Below are 24547 nucleotides of genomic sequence, written 5' to 3' on the forward strand. Positions count from 1 at the left end.
AGGGATGGTCAGGAAACAAGGGTCCTTGAAAACCAAAGGCCCCTAGACTGTGATGTTTACATTTTCGTTTGCCAGCTGTGAGAGTCCCGCTGGGCCGACAAGTATGCCTCGAAGGATCAGTCGTAGGAGAAGGAGCAGGAGCACGAGGGAAATGGGACTACAGTGTTTCTGCGTGGAGGGAGGAGGAGGAGGAGGAGGAGGAGGGAGGAGGAGGGAGGAGGAGGAGGGAGGAGGAGGAGGGAGGAGGAGGAGGTGGGCCGGGCTGCCCCAGTAGACTGACAGATCCTGCCCAGATCCGCTGGGCCAGAACCTCGTCTCTGGCCCACACAGACGTGACTGCAGGGAGTGTGTCAGGGTTGTTTAGGAACCGTCCATCTCAACCGGGGGGATCGGCTGTGCTTTTCGACCGCAGCTGGATTGAATTGCAAGTGTTACAGCGTCGCCGAGCGCCATCCCCCCCACGTTGTTTGTTTTTAGAAACCCCTTTTAGAGAATCACCTCGGCAACGGGACCGACGCCACGGTACGGCCCCCCTTCTCCTTCTAATCATCATAGTGGTCAAGGGTTTGATTGACTCTGACGGGACATGTTAAGCCATGCTAATGGTTTTCTCTTGTTTTTGGTCTGGCTACACGGTCGCTCTTACCTCTGCCAAAGGAGGTTAGATGTTTTCCACGTGATTTGTGTCTCTGTCCGCAAACATGTCAGGGAGTCAAGGACGGGAAGAGCTGATGTTTTACAGCCTCGTGGCGCTCCGTGGCAACGCTGTCGTGAGGGGCATGTCGATTTTTTTTAATTCTTGAATGGTACAGAAGTAGCATAGTATGTAAAAGTCACCGGATAAATAGTCTACTATGAGTAGCTGAAGACTCCCAATCATGTCGTGGAGCTAGTGCACATTACATATTTAGTATTCACTAATAATAGGCATTATCTAAAGCCAGTGACAAATATGATGTCTTCTTTTAGCTACACATTGTTAATGAGCAGGTAGGGAGCATTTAGCTCAAGGATGCCCAGGGTTTGAACCCGCAACTTTTCATACACCTGTCCCTTACCACAAGACTATTGGGTTTGTTTTTCTCATTGGTTTTGATGCATGCTGTTGGTGTTGGCAGGATGCTAACTACAAGGTTAGCTTTTGAAAGCCAGCTGTGAAACGCACATGGCTGGCTCTGGTTCTGCTACCCGTTCTGTCTGCACAAGGAGAGGCCTGTAGCACATTGTGCCGGCGTGCTTGTTTTAATTGCCTCTGTGCTTGAGTGCTGATTGAAGCAGTGTTTTGTGACCGTGGGATATGGAATGATTAGTTTTTCGGTTTTCTCTTTATTCAGTTGAATTTGGTTGGCGCTGTAGATCAGACCAATATGAGGAATTATTGTAAACATTTAGTGTGTGTGTGTGTGTGTGTATATATAACATACTACCCTGGGCTGTCTGCGCTTTCTTTGGCAAGCCTGATTCACACCACACTGCCCTTTGATTCATCTAGGTTTGTATCGTAGAATAAACACAAGTTTGTAACATTTCCCATTCAAACATTGTTTTCACTGGCGGTGGTATACCATGCTTTGTAATATTCCATTATGACTTATAAACATGCACGTTTGCAAACCTTGCCTTGAGATGTTTATTTGACACGCTTATTGTGGTTTCCAGTAAGCCCAGCCCACAGACAGTGTTTACCCCTGGATGTTGCTCCTCTAAGCCCGGGTAATACGCTCATTTGTTCCTTGTTTCACACTCAGTGGCATTGAACCAATAAAGGGGCGGATCCAACATGTCGGCAGAGATAAAAGACAAGATTTACCACTAATAATAAACCCTCAGCCAATAAGGGCGGGGCTGCCGGTCCCCCCTGCGTCACTATTGGCTAATCAGAGATGCTAGTGGGTGGAGACCAAAAGGAGCCGTTTGCGCTCCTTTGTCATTGACCCAACTGCCTGGCCCTCTCATTAGCTGGCCGAAATAATGGTCACCTTGCTTTAATACACGGAATCCCTCTCGTGGTGTCTATGGCCGGCCTCGCTCGTCTTTCCTGCACAGCGTTACTCCCTCAGCTCATTGTGTTGTGTTCTTGGTGCCTGGGTGTGACCAGACACTAGCAGATCAAACATTGCACTTAAGCATATTGGGTGGAGGAACTTCTCTCTCTCTCTCTCGCTCTCTCTCTCTGTCTCCCCTAATGTAATTTGTGTATTTCCCCCACTGCTATAGAGACAGCGACTCTGTTTGGATTACACGTATATACAAAACTTGGGTTGTGTTATTGTCTAAACCCCTCTCTGTCAAACAGGTTGCATAATAAAGGCACTGCTTTTACCCATTGATAATGTTTGTGCAAAAGATTTACCGCTAAACGATTCTGTTGCCTATTTTCTCAAGAGAATTGCTTTGTCCCGACCATGAGCCATACTGTCCAAAATTGTTGTTGTGATCAGGCAAACAAACGAAGGATTAAGATGGCTTAAGACTGGTTGGTTTGGGAAGACGCCTTCATATTTGCGTTTGGTTGTGTAAAATACCTAATCATCAGTCCTGAACAATGGTCCTTTGTTCTCTGAAGCGTTACCTGTGTGGACCACCTAAAGAACAATGCCTCCAGACGTTTTCTTAGCTTTAATCCTTCTCCTCGCTTCCTCACAACAGAGCAGTTTGTGAGCAGTAAAGTTAGCCAACCTAGCCAAGCGGACCACGCCAGGATGTTACAGGAGACCCCCATGACTGGGCAGGCCCCGGTCTGTCCCCCGTTTTAATACCATTTGATAAGCTAGCATGAAAGAGCAGCCCTTTCTCATTTACCTCGGGAGCTTTCAGTTAGCTGCGTTGATGGGCAGGTTAAGAGGAGGGGTTAAGCCCACCGTCGGTGACTGGGGCCACACTGATAAGGCTCGCCTTTGCACACAGTACTTGGCCTAATGAGACCGTCTGCGAGATCCCCCTGATCCTCATTGTGCCTCGCGCTGTGTACTTTTGGAGGGGTTTTTGTCCCAAAGCCTGGTGTTCCTAATATGTGTGTGTGTGTGTGTGTGTGGCTCTCGAGGAGCTATGTGTCAGCATCGGGCACGGAGGACAGATGAAAGGCTTTATGCGTGACTCCACGGTGAGCGCGGCGTGTCTCGGCGTGCTTCGTCTTGCAGGCTGTTTACCGTCGGCAGCGCGGCTCACTCCTCCGAATCGGAGAGGCTCTGCAGCATCATGTGGAGGAGGACGAGCTCCATCAGCAGCTCAACCTCCATTGTAGTCGTCGTCCCCCTCCCGCCCAGGCATGTCCCTTGACGCCAGTGGCTCCTCTAGCTTAGCTTCACAGCGTCTGACCCCAGAGTCGCGTTCGCTCAGCAACAAAAGCAAAACACAACGATACAAATGTATAAAAAAATAAAAAAAACTCAACGTTATAAATCGTTTTGATACTGAATCTTTGTTTACATGTATCACTGCCGCGGCACGTTGGATATTCCGGTTATTTTCCGTAGTATTATCACCAGCGTTTACCATGGCTGGTTTATGTCACCCTTCTCTGTGTTCACTCTGCTGGCCTTCCTGAGGTCCTTCTCAGAGGAGACCACCCTGGTGCTGGGAGGCCCTGTGTGTGTGTGTGTGTGTGTGTGTGTGTGTGTGTGTGTGTGTGTGTGTGTGTGTGTGTGTGTGTGTGTGTGTGTGTGTGTGTGTGTGTGTGTGTGTGTGTGTGTGTGTGTGTGTGTGTGAGAAGACGACCGTGGCACTTTCTGAGCTTTAGCAGGAATACTTTGAGGCTGGAGGGGAAGGGGTTTGAGGGGTGACTCTCGGTTTGTCCATATTTCAATCTCACCCCTTTAAGGAGAAAACAAGGGGGGATCCATGGTGAAAGCCACCTAATCCCCCAGTGCAGCCCCATGGGTTTGTTACCTTTCCCTCACTGTGGATGGCGTTCGTTCTCCCTGTGACTTCCGCCCCGTCTGTCCGTCCCTGCAGAACAATGCCGATCAAGTGGCCTTCCAGGTGGGGGGAGGCATCTCGGCCCTGGAGCAGATCCTCCAGGTCATCACGGCCACCTCCACGCCAACCACTGTCCCACGCATCCCCCTCAGGTGAGTGGCTCCGTCTCCAGGTGGGCAGATTGGAATGAGGGTTCAGAATGATTCACATGCTTGGCTGTTGAGGCTGTACACACACGATCTATTAACATCTGTCTGTCAGTGAAAGGTGCTGTAGGTACGATTGAAGAGCTGTTATTTGGGTGTGAGTTATTTTTATTTTATTTTACAAATGGCATCCGTCACCCTTTTCCTGAGTGAAATGTGCTGTGGGCAATGTCTTTTTTTGAGTTGACTGCGTCAATTTTCGTTTAAGACCGCACCCTTTTCATCTCTGACCAATCAAGGCATCTCTTCCCTGATTGGTTCAAGCCATTCTTCTGGCCTTTCGATCAAAGGGGCCTGAAATTAGGTTCATTTACCAGCAGACAGACCGATATTATTTAGATCCCAATCGTCTGATTAGATCTTTCAGGCATTCCAGTTGTGACTGTAGTTTTGACTTGAAGATTTGTATTTGCAATATAAAACCCTTGGTGTTTGTTTTCTGAGCTATGTAATTGGACTCATGTTTACAAAATTCAGCAGGACGCCCTTTGGGTAACAAGGATAAAACATTCCAATAACCTCCACCATAGTTGAGGAGATATATAATATATATATATATATATCTATATATATCTATCACTGAGATTTTAAATGACAAAATACAAAGCCCTCCATTTTAAACTAAAATCATTGATTGCTACAAAACCAACCAGAGTTCACTAGTCATTAGTAAGTGGTGGAATGATGTACATTTCCGTGCCAGGCTGCTCTATACTCTGTGTCACCGGGTCCACGGCAGTGGGGGGCGGCTAGCAGGGAGGTTGGCCAGCAGAAATGTGAGTTGGCAACCTGAGTGTTGAAATGACAAAAGCAGCCCATTGGTGCTTGTAATTCTGGATGCTGTTTGCAAACCGAGTGAGCAAAAGGCCTCTGGAGGATTGCTGGGCTCAGTGGATCTGGCCTTTCACATGCGTCTATACCCTCATGCACTAGCAGCTGCTGGCTTCAGTCAGTTGGCTCCCACTGTATCCCGTCCTCATCGACGGCAATGCTTCTATTCACTATTAGGTGTTTTGTTAAAGGTCCCATGGCATGCTACTTTATTGATGCTTTAATATAGATATTAGTAGGCCCCAAACACAGTATTGGAGGACGTTCCCGAAATTCAGCCGTGGTGCAGAATTACAGCCACTACGAGCCAGTCGCACATTGAGCTTTCCCCAAATGCGCCGTTTCGGTGTCGGTAGCTTTAAAGCAAATGAGGAGGATAGAGGCGGGTCAAGGAGGAGGGTAGGGGTGTGGCCCTGAGCAGCTTGCAGCCACGGTACCATGCGCTCTGTTTACAGTGGATGTATCGCAATGGCGAGACACACACATCCGTGTTCTGTAAATATTCTAGTACACACGGGAGTCCTTGAGCTCTATATCTAAATAATATCATATTATGCATAGATATCTATGTCGTATAATATATATTATCACGGCCAAAAGCTGTGTGAGCCTCCAGACGATATTTTGAATCTCAAACGACCGCGTCGGGTTCTCCGACATCTCTGGTTCTTCCTCGTCTACATCAAACTGAATTAGACTGAACCGCGCGCTGCCTGCTGCCGGCTGCCCGCTGCCGGGCGGTGGTGCTTCGCGGCGGTGGTGCCTCGCAGCAGCCGGCGGCAGGCAGCATGTCGCAGTTCATGTACTTCAGAGAGTCAAAGCCAAAGTTCCTTTCCCCCAATTCCTTCTCAACCATGGCTGAGATAACCCCAACTACAGACACATGTGGCGCTCGCACGGTCGTGTCTCATTGGCGGGCCAAATTCTCTGGGCGGGCAAGGCAGAGAAAGGGGAGGAGCTTAGATCCTTTATGATGACATATGGGACCACATTCCAAATCAGCGCGCTTGAGCCTCCGTTTTTTCAAAGGTGAGCAGAACACCTAGTGCTCGTTTTACACGGAACTTACGTTTTAGCCACTGGGGGACCATAGGCAGGCTAGAGGAACTCATATTTATGTTAGAAAACCTCATAAAGTGAGATTTTCATGCCATGGGACCTTTTTAATTGTTCAATATAATTTTTATATATTTTTCAATTGGGTAAACTGAGTGAGCTAAACTTAAGGAACCCACTTTATCCTTGTATCCTCCGTTTTTAAGAATTAAAAACACAACCCCTTTTTAGATATTGGAAGCGATTCCATTTCTGTGATCAATTTTGGTTCGCTCTTTTCTCTGGGAAACACAGAAGGCGTCTCTGTCCCGTCTGTCATTTGAATGGCGGATCTGTGTGAGTTGTGAGTCTGATGTTTCTACGTGGCCTGCCAGCAGATAACCCCAGTGCCCACTACTAAGACTCTCTAATGGACTGGAATGGCCTCGCTCTCCCATTCATTAGCATTTACTGGTCTCTCAACCTCCGCTAATGGAGCAAATGCTTGTTATATTTATAAGGCTTTTACAGGACATCACATGTATATTGATTTTCTCTCTAGCTCTCCCTCGCTATCTCTCTCTCTCACATTCTCTCGCTCTCTCTGTCCCTATCTCTCTCTTGCTCGCTCTCTCTCTCTCTAATCTGAGGATATGTCATGCAGACTTCTAAGCAGTAAGGGATGTTATTGGCTCCAATAGGAGAGTTTCTCCATTATCTGGACATGGAGTTCTGTTTTCCTTTTTAGTTTCCACATGGGAGTAACACACACACACACACACACACACACACTACACACTACCTCCCTGGCTTTCATGAAATCCTCTTGGCGTACTTGAGCACAGGAAGGGGAGGTGATGATGGTTGATCCTCCGTGGGCTTACTATCACGCTGAGTAATGATGGAGGGGTTGTTTTGATGCACTCCAGCTTCCGTCATAACGGGGAGTGATTCCCGTGCCTGAGTTGCCTGAAGTTCTTTTAATGCACGAGGTGCACAAGGGCAGATACAATCACGAGCGTGACTGAGTACACGCCAACACACTGTCACTCCAGCAGCCGGGGAGCACTTCCCTTTGGTCTTGTCTGGTCTGCTGTTGGTTCAGTGTGGGGTTGAAGGATTGTTTAGTTAGGGGGTTTACTCACTTACTCACTGGTTGTTGGCGCAAATCCCTTTGTCGGCCTGATGGCATCCGTAGTTATGAGGCCTGAAGGAACACAATATTGTATGACTGTGTTGAATGAATGCACATTTCCACTTCGCAGAGAAAAGCTGAACTTTATTCAATTATATAGCCCACTACCATTTTTCTTTTAATCGAATGGCTTTTTTGCCAAAATCAGTCATACGCAGTTAAAATTGAGCGACACTCTTTGAAGCTCTGGAGGATTAACACAGCGATAGAGTGCGAGAGGCAGCCGTAGCAGCATACAGCCGGGCTGTCTACTTATCACCATCTGTCATCTGGACGGGCCGGGTGGCATAATGGGCTGCTGGACGGATCCTAGCCCCAGAGCACGCTACATTATCTGTTTACAGTAATGTTGCTGTATTGATCACCACCTCCTCCTCCTCCTCCTTCACCTCCTCCCTGATAAGCTGAGTGATTTACAAAAGGGAAAAAGGCAGCTGTGGAGATGCCATATCTGTCCCTGGGGAGGCTGATTCCATCTTGTTACCATTACATTAATGAGCTAATTCCTCTGCGAGGCTTTGCTAATGCCCTGGTGTAACCCTGTGGCCACTGGAATGTCTAGACCCAGGGCTAATGCAGACAGCTCGCTCTCTCGCTCTTTCTCTCTCTCTGTCTCTCTCTCTGGCCAGAGGATTGACTGTAGAACATATTTCTTTCATAAAAAATACATTTTGTATGCAATGTTATTTGTTGGCCTTTGGCCATCTTTCTGTTCCCAATAAAGGTGGAATGAGTTATCAATTAGGCATAATGTAATTATCTACCAAATATGAGAGTACAAACATTCAACAAACATTTTTTCGTATTTTTGATATATTTCCATGTGATAAAATAGTGTACAAGCAGCCATTCAGGGCTTACAGCGCTTACTGGATAGGGGAACAGCCCAATTACATGCAAGGACATGGTTGACGAAATTCTTCAACCAGAGAAGTTAACCCAAGGTGTATCGTCACCTCTCTACAGAGCCCTGGAAACTGGAGACCGCTACCTGTGGTCTGATTTCAGGATGTTTAGAGGTGTGTGTGTGTGTGTGTGTGTGTGTGTGTGTGTGTGTGTGTGTGTGTGTGTGTGTGTGTGTGTGTGTGTGTGTGTGTGTGTGTGTGTGTGTGTGTGTGTGTGTGTGTGTGTGACAGCACAAGGAAACTGATTTACTCCTCATTTTATTTTGCTTCGGCTCGGGATTCTTTTTTCCTTGCCTTTCTAGAAGTCCATTATCCCTGATTTGGGAGAGAAAAAAGAAAGAAAAGAGAAAAGTAAAGTGGAGGTGAAAAAAAGCTGGGATTCAACCCGATCTGGAAGTCGGTCGTATTTCTGCAGCGCTACCCCATTCAGGCTTGACTGGGCTCATAGGAAACACGGAGACAGAGGGCAGGGAAACCCGAAACCCCAGGTTGAACAGCCACAGATCCCTGGCCTGATAACATGGAGGCAGTGACAAAAAGCATAAAGACCCTTTTACATGCTTGTTGTCCTGTTGTCAGCCGAGATCGCTGCGAGGGGTGGGCGGTCCTCTGTTCATAATTACCATGGCTTTGGCCGTATTACTGACGGATGCATGACACCGCAGTAGAAGTTGTTTGAGTACAACTGCCCTTTGTGCTTAGAGTCAATCTACCTTTGCAATGGAACCGCGTTCTTTATTGCCGCGGAGGGACACTTATGATGACCTACCAGCGACCAATGGAGGTCTTCGGCTAAAAACAGTCGGATGCTCTGCCGTCTGGCATATCTTCTTTGGCTCGCCTCCGGGCACTTTGTAAGGAAGATTTGTAAACTAGTGAACCTAACGGTATTAGTTCTGTGGTTGTGGACGCTCCTGATTTGTTGTCGTCCCCCCCCGCCCACTAGGCCACCCAGGAGGTGCCCCAGAGGGCTGCGTCGGGCTGGGAGAGGGATCAGGTGTGCTCGGTGCCTCTACCTCGTCTCCCTGGGTCTGAATAGCTTTAGCCTGGAGTTGTTTCACCCCGCCGGGGGATGAGCATTTGAGTCAATGTGTGCCAATTACACCCTTCAATATTTACCTCATCCTGTTAGTACCAATGTCCTTTTTTTATGATTACAATTTCTTTCCGTTATATTTATTGATCCAGATCACGTTCCCTAGTTGAACAAGGCAATACAAGCCCTTGTCAGTGGATGTAAACGTGCCAAAGCTAGGAATGTTATTGATTTGCATTGTGGGTAATAACAGATTTGTGGCCCTGCTTCTTCTTCTTCTTGGAGGCCACTGCGGGGGCATCAAGGTGTAAGGGGAGCTCTGTAGGCGCCGTGGGGACAGGTACGTTCCCCCTGCTACGGTAGGCTGGCACACAGCAGTCCCACCGCATCGCTCCCCTGCTACGTGACACCGGCTGGCGCGGCACTTTACAAAATTGTTCCTCAAAATCTTTGACGCTGGATGTCATTTGGGGGGCGTTCGGAGACGGCGAGATTCGCGGAGAGGGCGGTGTATCGTGTGTCACACTCATCGAGTTCAATTAGGTGGGAGGAAACCTAAGAGCGATCACACTGACGCTCCATTGTACACACAAGCGCCGTAAGGGCATAACTCAAACATGCCTTTGTCAGTCTGCCCGTTTGTTCGCCGACCAAAGACAAGGTTGATTAATTGGGCTACAAAACAATTGCATGCTCATTACACGGGTAGCCGCCCGAGTCCAGTAGCGGCCTGGGTCCAGTGTTGGTAGTGTTGTTCTTGAGGTAGGCCGGATGAACGCATGGCCAGGTCTACTGAGAACTGATGGGGAGTCAACTCACAATGACTTGATTAAATACAACTTCATCTATAATTTTTTTTACATATACATAAAGAAATATATATAGATATTACATTTTTGGTTATAATTTGAACCTCGATCACTATTTTTTTCTTTGATTATATGTCTATTACTTTATACTTTTATGTTAACTAAAACTTTGCATTTCTCTGCAATTTTTTTAATTATTTACATTAAAGTAATTACATTTTCTCTACTGCTAAGAACATAATAATTTTCAGACTATTAATTAGATGACTTCGAATTCTTATTTTTTTATACAAAAAGCTTTGAAAGCTTAATTTTCTCTACTGCTAAGAATATAATCAATTTCAGACTATTAATTAGATGACTTCGAATTATTATTATATTTTTGTACAAAAAGCTTTGAATGCTTAAAGATACCCAAGAGTGACTATATTTTTATGTCAATCTATTCTGCATTCTGTGTGCAATACAACACAAATGTAATGAGTAGGAATCTATTCAAGCAATATCTATTAGAATGTGGCTGAGAATGTCTACCATAATCATAGACTAGGGAACATATATCTTCCCTAATCTTTGATTATGGTAGACATTCTCAGGAAAATTCTAGTTCAATTCTAAATTCAAGCAAACTATAGTTAGAATTCTAATTAGAATTGTTATCTGGCATCCTTCAATATAATTCCACCTACCCCTTTATAAACCATTCACATTGTTGTAATTTTAAAATAAAGCAAATTCCTAAACCTGCTAAATAATTTAACGTTAAAATCCCTTATCATTTTCAGGGCACGATCTGTTATTGCCTTCGAGGATCGGTTATGAATGAGCTTCAAACCACCTAGGTCGTAACGTTAAATGCAGACATTTTGGCACCTCCCAAACGCAGTGCTTCTCACATTAACGCCGCATTCCGTCAGCGGGGCAGCTTTACACCACAGTGTCAGCACCAGATTGGCTGAAATGACTGATCTGCCCGCTGGAAAACGGAAAGAGCGGGGAGCAGAGGAAGTTATCGACAGACGCTGGTCTGGAATCAGTCTTCGCAAAGATCTCCGCCCGGTGCCAACGCGCGTTTGACCGAAAACGCGCAGCAGATGTGAAGGTTGAGCTAGATATCAAAATGTTTACCAGTGGAAATAAACATGGCCTACTTAAGGCACAGGAGAGCCAGATTCCATTCTTCCACTGAGCTGATACGACCCGTCTGTCCGCCATTGGCTAAAATATACACTTGTCAGAAAATATTAACTGATGAAAGTGTATGTGTGGGGGGGGGGGGGGGGGGGGTGTCAGGATTCACAGCCGGGCAACCGGTCAGCTATCTGAGGCATTCATCTTCTGTGGGGCTTGCTTTAGTGCAGACATAATACAGCGCTCAGCCTGCTTCAGCCTTTCCTTTCCCTGTGTCGGGGGGGGGGGGGGGGGGAGCCCCTTGGTCTGGGGCCGTCTAGGGCCCCTCTGTCTGGGACCGCCTCGGGCCCCAGTGAGGGGCCGCTGGGAGCAACAGCGTTATCTGCTCAGAGGAAACAGCACTCCATCTCAGCCTGGATGTGACAGATAGCACGGCCTCTGTTCTTCTGAACGTCGGGCTCTCCAAGGCCGTTATTTAGTCTGCTGCATGTTGTGAATGCTGTGCTATTATTTTTTTTTAAATATATATATATATATGCATATCACATAACATCCAAGGACAGTGGGACACACCTTTTTTTAAATGTACAAGACGGACGGCGCCCTGAACGAAGCTAGTCTATCGACAAGTGTGTTTGGTTTACCGATGAGTGGAGATAACGGCCTGTCAGCGCCCAGCTCTGTTTAGATGCTGCCGCCTGGTCTACACAGTGTGTGTGTGTGTGTGTGTGTGTGTGTGTGTGTGTGTGTGTGTGTGTGTGTGTGTGTGTGTGTGTGTGTGTGTGTGTGTGTGTGTGTGTGTGTGTGTGTGTGTGTGTGTGTGTGTGTGTGTGTGCCTGTAGCTGTTTCTTTGTCATTAATCCTGATGTATCTCTCTTCCCTGTGTCAGGTCCCTTTGTGCCGCGGTTCACACCTACTACCTGGCCTGTTCCCGCTGCCCCCTGAACTCTGCCTACGTTCTCTTCAGCAACAAGATCGCCCTCCTCATGGACCTCCTGCACCACCAGCTAGCAGTGAGTGTGACAGGACACGCGCACCCACAAAGGGGCTCAGGAGGTAGAGCAAACCCGAAGGTTGCTGACTGGCAACACGAAGGATGCTAGTTTGATCCCCGTCTCCCTTTAGCAGGGCGTGGAGGCACCCCTGAGCATGAAACCCAACCCTAACTGCTCCCGGCGAGCTGGCCGGTTGACTCCGCCGTCGTTGTGTCAATCTGTGAATGTGAAGCCTAATTGTGAAGCGCTTTGCGTGGCCACAGGTCAGAAAAGTGCTATATAAATGCAGTCCAATTACAATTTACAAAGACGTTGTGGATCTCCGAAACTTTACGTTGAATGTAAAAATGAATTCAAGCTTTGATTAGGTTCCCAAACATTGTCTGTTCCCGTTGAGCCTCCTCGGTGTGTCGGTCCTTCTATCCGTGCTGTCGTCCCTAGCACAGTGTTAATAGAGTGCCCTGTGAGACGCTTGCTTTCGGTCAAACCTGGAGCATAACCACAATCCCAAATGCTTCTGGTCTGAGGGAATGTGAGAACATGGAGTCAGACAGCAGGGGCGACCAGCATGCCTGTATCCTTCAACGCTCTTTATGAGCGGTCTGTAAACATCAGGCCACTCCTAATGCTGGCTGGCTGCTCACACGGTACAGATGGACTGAGGCAATGTCGTTGGGCTGGGGGTCCATGCAGTGCTCGGCTTTAGTTTTTTAGGCCTGTGTTCCAATCTAAAGCAGTCCCATTTCCTGAGGGCGCGCACACACACACACACACACACACACACACACACACACACACACACACACACACACACACACACACACACACACACACACACACACACACACACACACACACACACACACACGCACGTACGTCTCCATGTATGCTTTAGTTTATATACAAAATATCTGCTGCTGCTTGCATGATTTGACGTCTCTTGGGAGACTACATTTCTCCTCGATGAGGTGCACGTCGTTAATGATTGCTATCATTATCACTTGAATCATGTGCACATTTATTTTATGAATTTTCACTCTTTATGTAATTATATCTAACTATACTAGTTGTTGTTAGTTTGTGTGTATGTGTGTGTGTGTGTTTCTATTAGCAAGCAAGTGGGGGTTGTGCTGGCATCTCAACCATTCCCACATGTAATTCGATTTGTGGAGAATGTTTGTGGATTTAGCGATGCGGTCATTGTACACCCTAGGCTTTAGAACGAATGACAAGGATGGCTTACCTGGCCTGGCTTTTCCACGTTTAGAATTGGCGATTAAACCTGATCTTTTGACTTGCATGAAAACACCTCTACATGAAATTCAGGTAGGCGGCATTCTTCCATCTAGCCTCCCTCGTTTCTTTTCTCACACGGATAAGGTTGATTTAGATTCTTCTCTGGAAGATAATGTCTAACTGGTTCTTCAACCCACATCATTAACCTGGCTACTGCTGTCTGTTTGGCCTTGTTCCCCCCAGCTGTACGTCCCAGAGGAAGACAAGTCCATATTTGGGCGCAGTGTGAACAAGCAGGTGTTTGATGGGCTCACCACCGGCCTGCTGCAGACCGTCTCCACCGTGCTGGGCCAGCTGTGGCCCCCCATCTCGGACCACAGCCAGCTAGACCTGGTCCGGATCTGCTCCCCGGAGACCAAGACCAAGGGCTCGGCTTTGGACTGCTTCAACACGCGCCTCCACGACCTCCTCAGGTAGCCCTCCTCCCCCCACTCTAGACCGCCCTGTTGTCCCGGTGCCTGGTCCCAGGTCCAGCCGTCCAGCTTCTGGAGGGAGACGGCTCAGAGCCCGGGTAGGGAACCAGACACTGAAAGGGGCGGGTTACACCTGTGGCTCCGCCCCCTGTGTCCTGTGAGGAACGGATTTGCGCAAACGGAATACGTTTCCAGAAGACGATCTCTAAAAAGGCCGGTCCACACGATGCTGAACTGACACCTTTTCACACACATTTTTACAGCTTGGCTGAGTTTGTTTTCGGCACTCAAATGCTTACAGAAATCCACCTCCAGCAACACGATCGGTCACAACAACGAAGCAAACCAAAGTGAAATGCCCCATTCACATTGAATTCCTCTAGTCCGCCCTCAGATTCTTAACATAAAGTCTGATTTGGGAGACTGCCTCATGCCACATGTGAACCCTCTTCAGAGGATCCGTCCTCCGCCTCACGGCCACTTTGTGAGGTTTCAGGGCTGATCAACATTTCGGTTCCCCCACCACATGTTTTGTACAGAGATGGGGAATGAAGAGGCAGACAGGAAGCTGTCGGCGTGTCACTTTGGATGGGTTCCAGGTCGTTCCTGCTCCGTGTCGGCGCTGGAGGGCAGGGGGCGCTCTGGCATCGCTCCAACACAGGATGACTTCACACATTGCACACGCCACATTCTACCTTCAATCTGGGGCTGAAGGGTGAGCCCCTATGACGGCTCTAAACCAGGAATACTGCGAAAGCTCAGGAAGGCTCGTTACTCTATCCGGGCCTCTCTGCTTCCTGTTTGCATCGGGGGGGGTCATGCGATGCAACGAGGGCTGGGAAGGAAGAGGAGTCGCCCAGCCCCTTTTTTTTTTTTTCTTTTTTTTTTGCAAAGCCTCGAAGAAGAGTAGCAGTGCGGTCTTCCCACGCCGCCGGCCTGCTCCCACACTACCCGTGATTCATCTGTTTCGAGCAGCTGCGTGGGCCCCGCCACTCTGATCCGCTGACCCCGGCGTGACCCCCGAGACGGGGGAGGGCCTGAGAGAAATGGTGTCGTCAAGTCGCTAATCCCGTGTCGGAGCGCGAGATTTACCTTAACGGCCCCGCTGTGATGCATGCGTCGGTGCGGGACGGACACGAGATCAAACAGCGGAGAGCTTTTGCAACACTCTCCGTTAGGCCCGGCGATAGATCAGGGAGGAGAGGAGAGCTTCATTTCCTCTCCACACATATTTGGGTGGATCATCCTTTTACTGTTTGTGATGAATAATCCATCCAAAATGTAGCGCAGCACAGGCGGTACAAGACACAACCCAGAGCCTCTCTCTGAAACGCTGAGAGACTGAAAGGGGAAAAAAAGGAAAAGAAAAGAACCTAGACGAAGAGAAATGAGCAGGGGTTTAGGCATTTAGTACAGCAGTCATTGTGTGGACAGCTCCTTTCAACCAGTAAAGCTGTGGAAGGGGCTGAAGTCAAAACAACAGGCTGCGGTTCAAGTGTCAAATGACCCATTGTGAGGGCTGAGAACAGCCCTAATCACCTGCTCTGAGGAGACCACACCCTGAGTGACAGCCCCAGCCACCGCGGCGCGTTAACTAGGTCTGCAAGGCATGACCATAGCGGGGTAAAAGTTGGACTGAACAGTGGGCAGAGACTGAGGCGTCTAGCCACCACATCACACGGTGCCGGGTGGCCACTCCTTTTGATAGCCTTTGTGGAGATCCTGGTTCCTTCTGGACCCACGCAGGACGGAGGTGTTTAGTGCCCAATAACCCCGTTCTCATCGCCTCCGGCCCCCCCAGCATACCTGAGCTCTGAAAGACGGCCTGGGGTCAGTGGACTGTGAGGGGGCCCGGCGCTGGCGTGGCAGGGGGGCAGCACGGGCCCTCTAATGACACTATTAGCAGTGATTTGCGGTTGAAAGAGTAGAGGGAACCTGAGCATGAGAGCTGTCATTGGTAAAGACAAATTGGAGATATCACAGTAATGGCGGGGAGCGAAGGGCTTAGTTGAGATCGATTTCCCCCCGCGCCGACCTGCGCAGGTATGCACAGCCCGGGCCTTTGTCAGGCCATGTAAAGTCATTTTTTTGTTCTTCTTCAGACAGAGACGATAACATTTGTGAATAGTGTCGGGGCGTCAGGATATCCTTTTGACTTTTAGCACGACAAAAACGACCTTCACCGTTGTGTGTATGCGCTCCGCTGTGTGTTTGCGTTCCAGCTACGTGGTCAACATGGGCTTGATTGACAAGCTGTACGGCTGCTTCCTGTCGGTGCAAGGACCCGTCGACGAGAGCCCCAAGATGTCTGCATTCCTGCAGCAGGCCTCGGCCATGCTGCACGGCTACTGCAGGCTGTGCTTCGCCGTGACGGCCCGGTGAGCGCTGCCCCTGTGTTTACCCCCCCCCCCCCCCCCCCCCCCCCTACCGTTCACACACAGAGCTCCCCATTCCTAGCATCCTTCCCATCCACCTTCTCGTCTTCCCTACCTGTCTGTCAGTGTCTCTGTCACGCCCCCGTTCCGACTCAATTCACACAGCCACACGCACACACACACACACACACACACACACACACACACACACACACACACACACACACACACACACACACACGAGAACGTAAAGCTAAAGATCAGAAATAGAAATGTAGTCTACACAAAAGACGGAGGCCGCACTGCCTTGCGGTCAGCCTGGTCGCTCGACCTGGAAGCCACGGTGACCGGCGACAGAGATAGGCATCTCCTTGACCCTGGAGCTCTGTCACTCACCATAAACCTTCGCCTGCGGCACGCGGGGGTTGGGGGGGGGGGGGGGGGAGGCCACCCACATCTGCCTGCACTGACCTCCCCCAGGGGGGGGGTTCAGCGGCGCCGCTGACGGAGGATAAGCACACGGTCACAAAGGGAGAGGCCGGCAGCACAATGCCCCACTTAAAGAGAGAGGAGCGGCTGACGGCTAACGGCGTTGCACAGCCAGCTCCCACGCGACCGATTTTGGATGAAGACAAATCGTCCAGTCGCCGATGTCCCTCGAACTAGCTACGAAGCGCCTGGAAATAAAGGACTTTGCATACCCTGCAAGTCGCTTTGGATAAAAAGGTGTTAAAGGGTTAAATGCTTAACAGTACAGTTAAGACATTGTCATTTGATCACATCCCTGGATGAATATGTTTTTGGTTTTAACCCAGCGATGGCTGCTACTGCATGCCATAGCTGGGATATGCGGTAGCAGCAGTACGCAGAAATCGACCCGGGCCCATCTGTGCGTCACTGAATATCTGTGGGAAAACACCCAGTCAGACCGGGCCGTTTCCTAACAGTTCTCATAATAATGATCAACACCCATCCTCGGCCAGTCAGCTAAGCCCCCTCCCGTCAGGTCTACCTTTCCCTGCACACGTGTAAAAGTACACACGTGTAAAAGTACAGAACGCGGTCGTTAAATGTGTTTGCCAGACCAGTCCTGGCTGGGGATTAAATTGGATTTGCTCGTTACTCGTTCATGCCGGGCGTCACATTTCCGCACAGAGCCTGTTGGCCGACCTCAAGTATGAGCATGCATTCAGAGCGGCTGCCAGATCGCAAAGCCCAGATCGCAAAGCCCTCACTGCTCTCTGGACGCAGGGCTTCTGCTTCTACTGCAACTTCTGTTGCTACTGCTACTCCTGATGCTGCTAAGGCTGCTGCTACTTCGGCTGCTACTGCTACTTCTGCAGCTGCTGCTGCCGATGCTAATGCTAATGCTGATGCAACGTCTACTGCTGCTGATGCTAATGCTGCTGCTACTGCTACTTTTGCTGCTACTGCTACTTCTGCTGCTGCTACTGCTATTGCTGCTGCTACGACTGCAACTTCTTCTGCTACTGCTTCTGCTTATGTTAATGTCAAATTCCCTGTGCCCAAGGAATGGTGCTCTTGGCGTGTCCCAAAATATACTGTTTTTATTTACATTTTCTTTGTATGCAAAATATATTGTAAATGCATTTAATTCAAGTGCAGTATTCGGTATTGTTGAGGTTATTCTGTTCCATAGATACTTAACTAACACTACTGGGAAAAATTAATTTTGAAAGATTTTTGAAAGAAAATTTCACAAATCCACTGCAGTTGTTTGGTTAAGTAATAAGCATCTCTTATCTTCATTGGGATGTTACATATACCCTTAAATGAAGGCTATTAGTAACTTCATCTGGAATGGCTTGGTTCAGGCACCTTGCTTCTTAGGGCAATCTGCCATGAGTGGTCACTGCTTACATTCATGTTCCTTTGAATCCTGAGGAGATTACAGTGTTTCGCTCCCCTCTGGTTACATCAGACACGACTCTAACTTGAAGCGAATGCAGCTAGTTAAATCACTTAATCCGCAGTGTATCTGATGGGACGGCGTAGCCCACGCCCTCGTCTAGCGAGTCACTCCAGAAGCCACAGAGATGTAGACTCCTGATGACCCTCCTGCCCTCCCACGCGCTGCTGAGGCAGAGCCAGCGCCCGCTCCGCTCCACCGGCTCTCCCAAATGCAAGCCGCGTGTCTTCAGGAAACACCAGGTCCAGGTCCAGCTGGAAGAGGGGCCGGAGGCAGTCACATCAGTGATTTAAGGTTTTCTTTAGGAAGAAATGGAAGGAAGAAATGACCAAACGGTATCAAATAAAGATATACAGATTGAGGGTCCTATGGGTATGATTTCATATGATTTTAATTTTGTTTTTTTTGTATCATCTCTTCCACCAGTTCCCTTTTTTTTTTTTCACCGACTATTTTTCTGCCCTTCTACCACTTTCTGTGGTAGTGTAGGACTCTCCTCCTCTCCCGTAGCTTCTTCCAGGAGAGCCGTTCTATTCCGCGTGCGATCCCGGTAGCCTCCGCTAACCGACCCCACTGTAACCTCTTCCAGCTCCACCAGCGTCTTCGACAACAAGCGCCAGGACGGGACGGGGCTGACGGCCCTCCTGCAGCACACGGAGCTCGTCGGCGTGGTGCACAGCCTCTACTGCATCCTGCTGCACAGCTACCTGCCCGACGCCTCCAGCCAGGCCCCCCACGGCCCCCAGGAGCCCTACGCCCCCGGGGTCATCCAGGTGGCCCTGCAGGGCGTCCGCTTCCTCAACAGCTTCGCCCTGCTGCACCTGTCCGCCTTCCAGGTACTCGTGCACGCACACACACACACACACCGAGGACACACGCGCGCTTGCATGCGCATAGGCACACGTATATTTGTGCACACACACACGCACAAACATTCACACGCACACACACACATGCATGCATGCACACATACTCATAGACATTCACGCACGTATTCACACACTCACACACTCACACACATTCACACACTCACACGTATTCACACACACACACACCCACACACACACACACACACACACACACACACACACACACACACACACACACACACACACACACACCTTTCCAAACACTCACCCTTGAGCACACATCATATGCATAAACAAATTCAGACACACTTTCCTAAAATACACGCGGTCCCTTTCTGGCGTGTTCAGAAGTGCGTCCAGGCCGTCTGTTATTGGAGGTATATCATTGTAAACACAACTGCCAAAAAGAACCATCAGCCAGCCCTCTCACCCCCCAAAACACCCGACCTGGTGTTGAACATAACGCTCCCCAAATGTTTTGACTGGGCTCCGCGGGGCTGACCTGAGTGTGTAACCGATCTGCTCGACTGCCGGGTCCTCAGAGAGGGGCTCATACTGAGGGGGGGGGGGGGGGGGGGCAGGCCGACCCCAAGCCCAGGATGGGGTTGACCTGTGGACGTAAACAGCGGCCGCCCTCGGACCCCCCCCCCAGAGTGGAACGGACCCTCCTGAGGGGATCAGCAGTTGGTGGGACCCGCACCCTCACGGGGGGGGGGGGGGGGGGGGGGGGGGGGGGGGGGGGGGGGGGTAGTTACTGAGACTAGCACCCCAGTGCTAGGAGGTGGTGCGGGACAGGTTCATTCTGCTACAGCGGGACAGCGGGGGTCCTGGGAGGCGGTGAGAAGGGTTCCTCTTTGATCCACACTGGGGACCGGTCGGCTGGACGACAAGGCATTCCCACGAAAGGGTTTAAATAATGTTTAAAAAGTAAAACTGCAGGTATTACATTTCCTAATGGGAGGATACCATGATGGTATTGCCAAAATATCAATACACAAAAATATATATATAATACAAAATATACACAACTGCAAAAAAATATATATCAAACCACAATCTTTACTTTAAAGTTTTTTACTTTATTTGTTTAATTTTTACATCATTAACAATTAATCCCTAAGTCGATGGAACCGAGATGATTTCCCCTTTGACGTTGATAAGTGTAGTCTCATGTCTGCGTCCAGAGACAGCGTGCACGAGTGCGTTCTGAGTGTGTGTGATGTCTTCCAGTCTGTCCTGGGCGCGGAGGGTCTGTCCCTGGCCTTCCGCCACATCGTGAGCTCTCTGCTGTGGTACTGCTCCCAGCACTCCTCCGAAGAGCTGCTGCACGAGGTCATCATCTGCGTGGGCTACTTCACCGTCAACAACACGGACAACCAGGTGAGCCCCGTCCCACGGCCGCGCTCCCTACAGTCACACGCTGCTCTACAGTTTCCCTTCCGTCAATCGTCATGTGAATCAATCACAGAGTTTGGGTGTCGAGGTTTTATCAAATTTTTCGAAAGTTCCTACTGTTTTCTGGATCGTTTTGTTTCCTTGATCGTATAACGGTACAGAAGGCGTCCATTCAGTCCTTGATTCCCCGGCACCTCTGCCTCTGTGTGTGTATGTGTGTGTTGTCTATTGTAACAGTGGAGTGACACCTCCCCTTTAACGCAGTACCAACGCCCCGAGCCCGGGGCGTTGGTACTGCGTTAAAGGGGAGGTGAGGCCACGTGACGAGGCAGACTTAGCTGTGAGGTTAATTGGCTGTGAGGTGCCGTCGTGCTCCGGCGCCGCGTGCTAGCCACGTGCTAGCCGCAGTCTGCTGGGCTTTGGCGCAGTGGGGCTACAGGTTCGTACAGCCCCCACCCTCCGAGCCCCCTGCTACGTCACCCATGTCCGGCTGTCCCCCGCCCTCCCTGCTGCCACAATTGATAGGCTCGTTAAGGATTCTAATTAGGCTGATATTTTAGTCCTGATTAAAGTCCCCGCCTCCTTTCACTAGCAGGTCAGCTGTCAACAATTATTTAAATGCACAGAATTAGCATTAGAATTAGCACGTTGGCTTTTGTGCATCTTATTTGCATACTCAATTGGATAATTGAATGTGGTGGCGTTGATTGGATTAAAGGGGTTTGGTCGGCTGATTTGGCGTTCTCCGCCCCGTGTGTTGTTTTTTACGGCGTAGCCATTTGCCAAATTGAAAGTAAAACGTCTGTCGTGGTTTAGCGTCGTACTCCAAGATCACAAAAAACGATCAGGAAGTTCCTCTCGTCTGACTTTCAGAGATTTAGTTTTACGGAGAGAGAGAGAGAGAAAGTGTGCGTACGGGTTTGTCAGGAAAGGAGAAACCCGGTGATGGTTGCCAGCGCCGGGGCCCTGGAATGTGTCCATGCAGTTCCCCACCAAGACGGATGGCGCTGAGGGGGATATTTAGAGCCGCCCGCCCTCTCCCCGGCTAATGTAAGCATTGGCAGAACACAACGGCAGCCGCGGACCCCGGCCCCCCGCCCCCCGCCTCCACCCCCCCACCCCAGCACCCTGCATGCATCCACTGTCGACACACTAGCCTTTGTTTACATTGGGCGTCTGTGGAAGGCGGCTCTCTTATAAAAGGCAGAGCTCTTGTAGCGCCGCGGCGGCGTGCGCGCTGCGATGCGGTCCTGCCCCCCCCCCCCCCCCACCCCAGAGGGCCCGTGAATAATTCACCCTGCCGTACAGAAAGCCATTCAGAGGGTGACAGATGTAGCCTCCTGGGGTTTTCAAGTGCGGGTTCGGGCCGTGCACCGTGTGTGTTTGGCCGTCTGTCTGCTAGACTCTCAGGGACAATTGCTGTAAAGAAAACCCCAAAAAAGTGTACTTCCTCCTCCACTGATTGAGAGATACCCACCGGTAATCTCACTTGTCTCGATTTTTTCTGTGGCTCCCTTAAGACGCGGTGATTCATTTGTGAAGCATCCCGGGAAATGATCTGCGCTCCGCTTTGACGCGATGAAGCTATAATTGCGAGCTGTTGACACGTTAACCCGCCGACCGCCCGCTGCCTTTCTGAAGGAGCGTCTCCCGGCCTTAAGACAACTCCGCTCTCTTGTCAATACACGGGAAGGCCCCCCCCACACACACATGTGCACGCACGCGCACAAGCGCGCGCACGCACGCACGCACACGCGCCGGCTAGCAAGTGTCATCGGCGCGGCACCACTCCCGCCCTGCCCAGACCTTCCAGCCAGGCCTTTGTCAGTGGATCAGGTTTCCCGACAGCTATAGAATGCTTAATGATAATTGAATCCACTCCCTGGATTGACTTTTCCTGATTCTCTTTCGGTATTCCGTGTATTTTTTAATTGTTAATGGTATTAATGAGATGGAGGAGAAGGAAAATATACGCGCATCAATGTCAATAAAACAAACAACCAATTACATTTGTTGGGGTGGGGGGGGGGGGCGGGGGGGGGCTCTTAAGTTGGGTCAATGCTAGCAGGCGTGCTACAGCATGTTTAGCATCACTGTGCCATACACTGTGCCCCGCACTCTAGTATTACACTACACACCTCTACAGGCACAATGTACACATCATAACAGTAGCATTTGTAGCGTGTTTATGTGACCTCTGACCCCAGTCATTCTCTATTTGCGCCGACTTTTCAATGTAATCCTATGGGGGAAATTAAGCTGAATCAGCAAACACATATTTTCCCTCATAACTCGTAGCGGATTGGAAGTTGGAAGCATCTGAATGCCGGCACACCGCCTCGGACGAGGCCCGACGTTTGGTCATCGGCTCGGACAAACTGAAGGATGAAAAAAAAAAAGATCCCAAAAAATACAATATAACAAGATATCAGAACACACTTACGAACACATGCTTACACATTCAGGCTTCAAGGGTCTTATCTGTGGGGGTCCATTTGCCTGGTTCCCGTTGTGTGCGGGGGGGCGTTTCCCCGGCCCTGTGAGGCCAGTGAGGCCAGGGAGACGGGCTCCGGCGCTGGGCCTGTAATCCCTGTTAACCTGATGTTGAAACCTGCCCTTCAACAGTCCATTACAGCCAGACTGCAGCGGCCGCCTCGGGCACAGAGACTCTCGCGCAGACCAGGGGGAGCCAGCCAGTCCTGGGGAATGCGTGCATGCGCACCCACGCATGCACACACCAACACACACACGCATACACACGCACACGAACAGAAACTCACACGCACGCACACATACACAATAACAAACGAACGCACAAACAAGCAAACAAGCAAACACACACACACACACACACACACACACACACACACACACACACACACACACACACACACACACACACACACACACACACACACAGGTTCAAGCCGACCCCTTCAAAGTGAACAGAGGCTGACTGGCTGTCAGAGGACCGTCTGACGACGGTTTGCTCGGCGGTGATTTACACTCCCGGCTCTCCCCTAGGGTGAGCCCAGGTCCAACCGACCCTCTTAAGTGTAGCGGAGGACGTCGCCGTCCCCAAACCCCCGTAAACCTTTCAGCGAGGGGGGGGGGGGGTCCCGATCAGAGTCCCCCCCCCCCCCCCCCCCCGTCTGGACGCTTTCCCGGCAGGACTATCAGCGGCGTCCATCTCTGAGGAATGACAGAGCGCGCTCATAGAGATAAACACCAGAGTTATTGGCCCTTCATTGCGTAAACAACAGTGGTGGGGGCCCGGGCTTTATGAGTTGTTTTAAGGCAACCTGCAGTCGCCTAAAGAGTCAAGGTGAGGAGTTGAATGTGTGCGTGACCGGTCTGCCGCGTTGTAAAGGACAGGGGGGTTGTGGGGGCTCTGATGAGCTTGGCTTATCAGCAAGGCACTTCCCCGCGGTAATGGACCTGCTTGAGTGCGTCCGTGGATGGGACAGACACAGGGGGGATGGGACACACCCTGAAGCCTCCTCGACAAGCGTGTGACAAAAACAAGGATCGTGGTTGTTGAATAAACCTGTGTATCCCTGATGATTTGAAATAAATCATACACAGTCACGCCTCCTCGTCCAACCACGTATCTGTATATAGCAGTAGGTTTTATTGTTAATCTTTCATTCCTAGTTATTTTTTTATATTTCCGTTTTATTTATTTACTTTTTTTATGACGTTTTTGAGTGTCTCCTTAAAACGCCCTGCTCGGTCACTGTGGACACTAAGGAAGTCCTTCAAAAAGACGCGTCATAAAGAAGCAGCCCTGTCCAACAAACAGGTCCATGCAGTTAAACAGCAGACGCCGCCTATGGAGTCTGATGTTGTGTTTGTACCTGACTGGGCCGCTTTCACCGAGGGGCCGGGGGGCCTGATACCCACCGAGCTGCATCCACAATACCATTAACGTTTGGAAGGACGTTGCCTTAACGCCAAGGTAAACAGTCTTGATCAAGGTGGGTTGTGAGGGCCGTGCTGCTCTTCGTCTGGGGGCAGGGCTCTGGGGAATGTGGCCGTAGACAGGGTTTCCCCCCTCACCCCTGGGCCCCGGCTGCCACCCCGCTTTGCTTTATGTCTCGGCTCCGGGGCCTCGAGGCCGGGCCGTTCCTCCGGCCAGCAGCAGATGAAGCGCTGCCTGGCGTGGGATTAGGGTGAGCCGGGTGATTTGTGGCCGGGACGTCTTCGGA

At 50.1% G+C, this 24547-nt stretch overlaps 1 protein-coding gene across 8 annotated transcripts in view; it reads left to right on the top strand.

The window, feature by feature from the left end:
* scaper (S-phase cyclin A-associated protein in the ER) overlaps positions 1 to 24547 on the top strand; it is a 57173-nt gene that overhangs the window by 28848 nt on the left and 3778 nt on the right. For 7 of the 8 annotated variants that reach the window (XM_060061850.1, XM_060061852.1, XM_060061853.1 and 4 more), the window contains 6 exons: positions 3955 to 4070; positions 11956 to 12079; positions 13541 to 13770; positions 15993 to 16148; positions 18665 to 18911; positions 20175 to 20324. In XM_060061850.1, coding sequence (XP_059917833.1) covers positions 3955 to 4070; positions 11956 to 12079; positions 13541 to 13770; positions 15993 to 16148; positions 18665 to 18911; positions 20175 to 20324 — 1023 coding nt within the window. Of the gene's footprint in view, positions 1 to 3954; positions 4071 to 11955; positions 12080 to 13540; positions 13771 to 15992; positions 16149 to 18139; positions 18510 to 18664; positions 18912 to 20174; positions 20325 to 24547 lie in introns of those variants that run through there. The other variant, XM_060061857.1, reaches the window with a different exon arrangement.

This window comes from Gadus macrocephalus, chromosome 9, assembly GCF_031168955.1.
Source record: "Gadus macrocephalus chromosome 9, ASM3116895v1".
Taxonomy (NCBI): domain Eukaryota; kingdom Metazoa; phylum Chordata; class Actinopteri; order Gadiformes; family Gadidae; genus Gadus; species Gadus macrocephalus.